The sequence below is a fragment of the Herpailurus yagouaroundi genome, unplaced genomic scaffold (assembly GCF_014898765.1).
Source record: "Herpailurus yagouaroundi ecotype Mexico unplaced genomic scaffold, PumYag 166, whole genome shotgun sequence".
NCBI lineage: Eukaryota > Metazoa > Chordata > Mammalia > Carnivora > Felidae > Herpailurus > Herpailurus yagouaroundi.
Genome location: NW_024412407.1, coordinates 23,650,191 through 23,658,389, shown reverse-complemented (window position 1 = coordinate 23,658,389; position 8,199 = coordinate 23,650,191). Strand labels below are relative to the sequence as shown.

Below are 8,199 nucleotides of genomic sequence, written 5' to 3'. Positions count from 1 at the left end.
GTGAGTTCGAGCCCCGCGTCAGGCTCTGGGCTGATGGCTCAGAGCCTCGAGCCTGTTTCCGATTCTGTGTCTCCCTCTCTCTCTGCCCCTCCCCCGTTCATGCTCTGTCTCTCTCTGTCCCAAAAATAAATAAATAAAAAACGTTGAAAAAAAATTTTTTTTAAATTAAAAAAATAAATAAATAAATTGTTTATGCTTACAGTCTATTTGCAATCTACATAGTTTCACCACTGACATTCTGTAAAAAAAAAAGTCAATCAGAAAATAACAGCTATATAAAATGAGTTTGGCCAGGCACCTGGATGGCTCAGTCAGTTGAGTGTTGGACTTTGGTTCGGGTCATGATCTCATGGTTTGTGCGTTTGAGCCCCACGTTTGGCTCTCTGCTGTCAACGCAGAGTCTTGGGATCCTCTATGTCTCTCTCTACCCCTCCCCCGTTTATGCTCTCTCTCTCTCTGTCTCTCAAAAATGAACATTTAAAAATAAATAAATAAAATGAGTCTGTCAATTAGGCATTAAAACATGTAAATATTTACTGTCCTCTATGTCTTTATAAACCTTTATCTTTTGGGAGTCAACTAAAGCTTTGACTCCGAACAAATCCAGATGTTAAGATGTAACTGCTGTTTGAAAAGGTATACAACACGAAGAGGTATAAAACATGATTAATTGATCTCATCTATGAAGCCTAAAACAGGTAGATGATTTGGCTCAACTAATCTATCAAGCACCAATGATGGTAGGATGTTCATGCCAGAGGAGAGGAAAGGTGAACGCAGAGAGACTATAGGATATGATCAGTATCTTATATCCTGACTTCAAAATGTAACCCTACTATTTTCTTCCACCACCTTCCACCCATATTCATTTCCCTTTAAAAGTAGTCAATGTTCTTCTCAAAAAGTGCCTGGGGAGCGAGCCACATAGTGAGGGGTGTGCCAGGGGGCATAGACAGGGAGAGGCATAAATGGAGACAAAGAGGTTAGGAGGAATAGGTTATATGTGGAAATATAAGACCTCATTCTGAGGTAGAGCAAACCTACCCATTATGACTGGAGGAGTGCACAGATAGAAAAGTTATAGAAAGAACAGATTAGAAAAAGACCTTATGCACTACGCTAAATTCAGTAGACAATGGGGAAGTCATAGAGGTATTTTGAGTGAAGAAATGATATGATCAAAATAGTGCCTTAGGAAAATTAAGCTTGAGACCAGTTGAGAGACTTCTGAGAAAAATTCAAGTAAGAAGTAATGAGAGCATAAATCAGTACATTAGCAATAGGAAAGAGCATATAGATATGGAGAAAAGAGAATCCGCAGGGTACGATATCTCGTTGAACACGGGAGACAAGAGAATGAGAAAGAAGTAAACGATGGTTGAAATTGGGTCAAATATCCACCCTTGCTACAATCATCTGTGGCTAGGGTGCGGTCACCAGGTAGGACATGGCCTTGTACACCTGCCCCTTTCACAGGCACTGTGGTGGGGAATTTATAGCTAAGAAATGGGAAAACAAGGCACCCCAACTATTAAGCTCTAGTAAAAAATTGTGTATTAACCCTGCTTCACAAAACAGCCATGCACACCCTTCAAAACTACATTGAGATCAAAGATATTAGGGTGCAGATTCTGTAAATCAAGGTCTAGTCTATGAATAGTATAAGGGATCAAAATGTGCCACCCCAAAATATGTCACTTTGATATAAGGATTGCTTTTGTTTTGGGGAGAGCACAATCAAGGGAGGGGTAGAGAGAAAGGGACAGAGGATCCAAAGTGGGCTTTGGACTAATAGGCTGACAGCAGCAAGCCTGATGTGGGGCTTGAACTCATGAACCGTGAGACCATGACCTGAGCCGAAGGCAGACCAACTGAGCCACCCAGGTGCCCCGACATAAGGATTACTTTGAGCTAAAGGCAATGGAGATCCATGAGATGGAGAAAGACGCCTTCCTGGAGATTCCCTTCTCTGACTAAAAGCAGACACTTCTGAGAAATCCCCTCTCCTGAGGAAGTTTCACAGCATTAAGACAGTCAGCAGTGAGATGGACTTACACAAACCTTACCCCATTAGTTTCCCCTAATGTATTTATCTGCCCAGTCTGTTGCACTTGAAAACCTAAAACCTGTGCCTTTTTCTTTGTTATTTTTCTACAAATTTATCGTTCTTTGTTAAGATGCTATGTAAGCCCAAATTCTGACCACACCTTTGAGTTACTCATCACTGAATTTCTCTCATGTGCATGTATGCTACATGAGCTAATCAACTTCTTTTTCTCTTGTTAATTTCTCTTTTGTCAGTCTAATTTGCACAGCCCCAACAACAGAACCTAAGAAGGTACTGGAAAAGTTTGTATTCCTCTCCTACACCATACACCTTAGATCTTTATGAGATAAAACATAAAGAAGAAACTGATAACTCACATCCTGATAAAAAACAAGGAAACTGCCTTTCTGTTTGAGCTAAAGGCAGGTGATTACTTGGGACTTTTCAACAGTCAAAGGACAGTGTGGATCTTTCATATATTTTCACACCTCAGCTGATTGCAGAGGCAAGAGCCAATAGCTCTCTACTGCTCTAATAACTAGATCATTTCAGTATTTCCCATCAGTCTCTCATCTTGGTTTTACTAACAAATAACTGAGACACACAATTTTATTCCTAAGTATGTTTGTAAATTTTGCTAGAGAGATTGTTTATACTTTCCATAAGATTTACAACATGTTATCAGACCCAAAAGAGGCTAGAATGACTGGTAAAATGGATAGCTCATTGGACTCTAATTTCTCATTATGCTCTGCAATTTGTGACCTTAAACACTTCCAGTATTCTGATCTTTATTTTCCTTGTCCTTAAAACAGGGTTAATAATAGCTGCAATGCTTTCCTTATACAAATGTTTTGAGGTTACAATTCAATGTCATGTAATTTATATGGCATCATCTTAGTTAAGCAACGAAGTCCTACCTCAAGCTTGAATGTATTTCTTCTATAAACACCAACACTCACCTTGCAAGTATATATAACATTCACAGCACTGAAAACCATGGAATCCGTGAGGAATGCATTCTGCTTCCACTGTAAACTTTATAGCTCCATTTTAACTCTACTTTTTATCTTCGAAGCTCAAACTAACATTTATTGTGATTTCAGATGCTTGAACATCTAGTACTAAAATCAAAACAATATAACTTTGAATCTGAATCAGCTAAAGTGAAGTAAAATGTACTAGGCAAAATCGCCCTTTAATGTAGTGGTCGAATGGTAACAACTGCTGGGCAATCATCCTATGCAAATACATCCTTGGCCTCAAGCCCAAACTCTGTTGAGACCTTTGTTGGTCACGTAAGAGATATCTATGGCAATGTTTGGCATAGAACATCCCAACAGGTGTCCCTTCTGTCTAGACATACAAGGAGTCAGAATTTGAATGCTCTAATTACATCCTAGGCTGGTTAGGGCTTCCTAAGGCAAATAGCCATTTACAGTTAAAATAGGAAAAACATTTCTCAGACTAGGGTAGACTATAAATGCAATCGATCAGATATTTAGATCTACATATCACAATAAAGAACTAAGAAATCAATTCTTTTCAGATGGACTCTAAGACAAGTGTTAAGGGAACTAGCTGAATTTCACAAGTATTTTACACTTTTTCAATTACAAACAATCATGTGTTTTTCAGTACAACTTCTCTGGAATATTGTTTGTGGTAATATAATTTCCTCTTTTTTTTTTTTTAACTTGTCTTCTCTGTTCCCTCTTTTCAACTTTTTTCTATATTTTTGCACCTTGAATATCTCTTTAAGATTTTCTTTCTCCCATTAGCCACCGAACACAAAAGAAGTGTTGTGTAAAATAGCTTTTCTCACAAAAAAAGGCACAGCCAATATGACAAGAGAAAAAAAATGTTCATGTGATGGGCTATGCTGAATTAATAAGGTGATCTAATTTCTAAGTTATTTTTAAAATATAAATGCTCATTTTGCAGAGGTAATATTATGCAGCTTGTGGACTTAAGAGAACTAATTAGAAGCATAGGTACAATTGGCACTTGAACGCTGGGGTTCTTGATTCTGCTTTGGCTTTGCATTCACCATTGATGGTGTGACTCAGACTAGATCTTATAAAGATTGCAAATATCGACAAAGTAGTATTTATAAATCCGAGCATCCCAAATGCTTAATTTGGAAGTATTTTAAAAATCTGAGTTGCACCTCACATTTGTGTCTCAGTTGATTTATACAGAATCCAATTTCAGAGGCGTTAGTTGAACGGCCATGACATGTATTACCAAATGGGCTACAGAGGCTCAGGAAAGCCTATCAGTTGGAATGTTTACCATATGTTATATTAAATGCCTAGAGCATTTGGACAGCTGTTGAGGGGATAAAGTTACAACACAAAGATTGCCCACACTTACAACTCTAAAGTGAGCAGAGCAGCCAGTTTCCTCCAGTGCTCAGAAAGAATGTTAGTATCATTTAGAAAGCAGAGGATGCCTGAAATAATGATGTCTATCATGGAAGGTCCTAGATTCTCTCCATTATATGGTAACAAAATCCCCTTAGGCATAAGGATGAACATTCCATGGGTTTCCCCAGGGTGGCATCTGTTATTTACAGGAATTGCCGTTGCCAAGCCTAAAGGAAAAAAGAGAAAGCTCTTCATTTCCATCTTCCTACACCCACGGAGAAGAGGCCATTCAAAGAAGCAGACAATTTGAAAGCCCAAAAGATATAACCAACCCAACACTCAAGCTGGCCAGAGTTTAGAAACAACTCTTCATTTACGCACAGAAATAGTCTACTCATAAGCCCAGACCTCTCAGGTTAATAACACTACTATCCAACTGTTCACTGGTTTACAACCTGATATTAGAAATAAAGAACTCAAGGGAAGTGGAATATACCATGCTAAAAATATGCCTCTGGCATAACAATTATTTTGGACCAGTTATTTTTGAGAGGTGTCAGACATAGGACAATTTCAGAAAAGAGAGTGGAAGTTGCCCTTTTCTGAAAGAAATTCATATTTATGAGGGAAATCTCCATTTTTCAGGGAGTCTCTCCTCCCCTGTACAGGGTGTCTCTTCTCTGAAGAAAAGGATAACTAAATCTCTAAAAACTTACCAATGGAGAAAGTACTGATTTAAATCTGCAATCTTACTCTTGTTTACTGTGCTCTGCCTGAAAATTTCCCAACCTGGTTCCCCCGCTCTCACTGCACCCCAACATCTTTCCTTGGTCTTTAGCTGAGGATGATATTTTAAGGTGGTAGCTTGGGCCATTTTGTGGAGTTACTCACTTTTCCTGGATATCTCACATGTATACAGGAAGTACACATGGGATTAAACTTTTTTTGTTTTTCTCCTGTTAATCTGTGTTTTACAACCTAAGAAGGTGTAGAGGAAAAATTATTTTTTCTTCCCTACAGATCTAAAAGTCCTGACTTGAACGGAGGGATAAAATCTAAACTCATGAGCACAATGGGGGAAATACGCAGCTCCTGAGGGAAACCATAACTTGTTTTCAGTCTCAGCACAAATCTCTGTAATAATCAAATGACTGTTTTCAACTTTTTTTCATGAGGTTTTAAACCCATTTCAAATAATTAGACCTTCCCCGGTTCAATGAGCTGATTGAGCAAGAGAAATTCCTCCATACAAATGGAAAATTTTCTTAATTTTCCTTCCTTTCTCCCTGTAGTTCTAAACTGAAATGAAGTGAAGTCACTAAATGAAATATTAACCAAAACAAATTCTTGTCTTTTTTTCCCCCTCCCTTTTCCCTTTTTTCTCACCACCAGTTGCTACCAATGCCCTTTTGTTAGGCCTGCTTAACTGGTTACGCATCCCTGAGCTCTGCCTGAGGGGCCACATCTGAATCTGAAAAGTAAACCCTTCTGCCTGCCAGGCCCCAGGACCTGCCCCCTGCACACACACAAAACAGCCCTCTGTACCCTCTCACGTCCTTCACTTACCCACACATCCCTGACTATGACTTCTCTGTCTCTCTTTCCCTTTAGATATGTGGCTCCTTAAATCACCACCTTAGTTCAGCAAATCATAATATGTACTTACAATTCTTAGACACATCCTATTCAATGTATATGCTAGTTTCATTATTTGGTTGCCCATGCTGCATGTGTCCATCTTAAAATAGAAGCTCCCAGGCAAGGGAGCTCCGTCTGGAAAATGTGCCAAAGACAGAGCCTATCTTGGTGCCATGGCCAAATAACATTAAAAAAAAAAAAAAAAAAAAAAGAATCATGACAGCAAAACTTCGGTGAAAAGTTTTTGAAATAACAAAAACAAACCGGAAGGAACCTCATGCCTAGAAAGCAATCTTTTCTTTCCCGATCTCAGTAAGATATCAGAAAAACAGATATGAGACTACTTGAGGATATCTTCTAGTGTTACAAAAATTACCTTGTAAAAGGGATAGGTAGGAGTTTGGGGACTCATGTTAGAATATCCATGAATTTACAAAAATTCATAATAGACGACAGCTTCACATAGGACAGGGAAAAGCTAGAAAAGCAAGAGTGTTTATTCTCATAATTTTCACCTTTTACTCCCTAACCCCATACGTGATCAAAGTGTATTTTTCAGTTGAAATGAGACAGGAATGAGCACCGCAGAAATAGAGTATCTGACTATGGAAGCAAAAGGTTGCTAAATCTTGTCACTGTGGCATATTTGCCTGATCTCCTTTTAACACCCAACAGTGTTTCCACTCAGTTACTATTTAATCTCAGTAGAAATTTTTGGCCAAACAGGCACCATTTACATATTATTTCTTGAGGGTGGAATTGTAGATTGGGGCGGGTTGTGGGTAAGTGCAGTTGAGAACCATAACTTCAATCTTCCTCCTTCAAAATGCTCAAAGGTGGGTTTCTTTCTCCTAAAAGTTCAGGTCGCACAGCTCTTCCAAGATATTCAGATGGCAGGGCTATGTGCCCATCTTTTACACTCTTTAAAAAAGCTGCTCTTCAGTTTTTAACCTCAAGGAAGTTTTCCAACGTGTAAGACACCAGGAAAACACTTAACCAGTGTTCTTTTCTACACCTAAACCATCAGAAGTAATAGGCAGCTAGGCTAATTACCCTTGATTAGCATAAGAATTAAAACCATTAAGGCGCTCACTCAGTTTAATAAAAGAATGCCCTTAGGCTTCTAAGATCTGTAACTCGTAGAAGCTTTAATTTCCACCAGCCAAAGCCTAGCCTTCAGCTTTTTAACAGCGATGAGACGGTTTTCCCCCCTTCTCCCACCCTCGTGCCCCGGTTCTGCACCTCCCTCCTTCATTGCATACACCCACCAGGAAACCCCTGTTTACAGCCAGAGACACCCCAAGACCTCGTGCCCCAAACCCCCCACCTCCTATGCATCTTAACGATCGAAAAAAGCTTCCTCTTCCTTCCCAAACTTCAAAACAGGTAGGGGAGGGAGCGGCGAGCAGTCTTCCACCTCCGTTCACAAATGCGGCTGTGAAAAAGCCTGAGGAGGGACATCCTGTGAGCAAGTTCGAAAAGAAAAGGAAGGAAGTTCGAAAAGAAAAGGAAGGTCTGAGCATCAGACTTCAGTCGACCAACCACGACTGACAAAGAAGGTACTCGAAACGTCTGCGTGGAAACGAACCACGCTCGTCTTTCTTCCGCCCCCTTTCTGCCAACTGTGCTTCTGCGGGATCGCAGGCTCAATCCATGCCCACGTTTTTGTAAAACACAGGCAGAATCGTAAGCAGTTACCTTCATGGTTCGGCGGGCCGTGAAGAGCGCTGGAACGGCGCGCAGGGCAAGCCCGGGGCGTCCCAGGCGCTCCGGGGCTGCGCGGGCGGGGGCGACCGGGGCGCGCGGCGGCGGCTGCGGGAATGAATGGCTGGGCACCGGGCCGGCGCGGCGGCGGCCACACGTGGCGGGCGGGATTGCTGACTGGTCCGCCCGCAGAGGAGCTCGCCGGCTCTCTCTCTAGCAGATTGCATCAGCAGGAAGAGTCTCGAGGCTGTGTTTCCCCCAGACCGCCCCCAGAGGGTAGAGTCACTCCCAGCACCGCGAGTCAGACCCAGCGCCCTCCCCAGCCGCCCTCGTCCCTCACTCCTGGGGGGTGCCAGTGTTGCAGACACGTTTCCACATGTTACCCCGCGCTCGGTTAGTGCCTGTGAGTGTGCATCCGCGTGTGGGGATGCCAAGGAGAAG

General features: G+C 41.3%; 1 protein-coding gene across 1 annotated transcript in view; it reads right to left on the bottom strand.

The window, feature by feature from the left end:
- Positions 1-7,974, bottom strand: part of BCAT1 (branched chain amino acid transaminase 1) — a 101,405-nt gene extending 93,431 nt beyond the window's left edge. The window contains exon 1 of the mRNA XM_040488653.1: positions 7,753-7,974. Coding sequence (XP_040344587.1) covers positions 7,753-7,758 — 6 coding nt within the window. The 5' untranslated portion in view covers positions 7,759-7,974. The remainder of the gene's footprint in view (positions 1-7,752) is intronic.
- Positions 7,975-8,199: the final 225 nt, after the last annotated feature.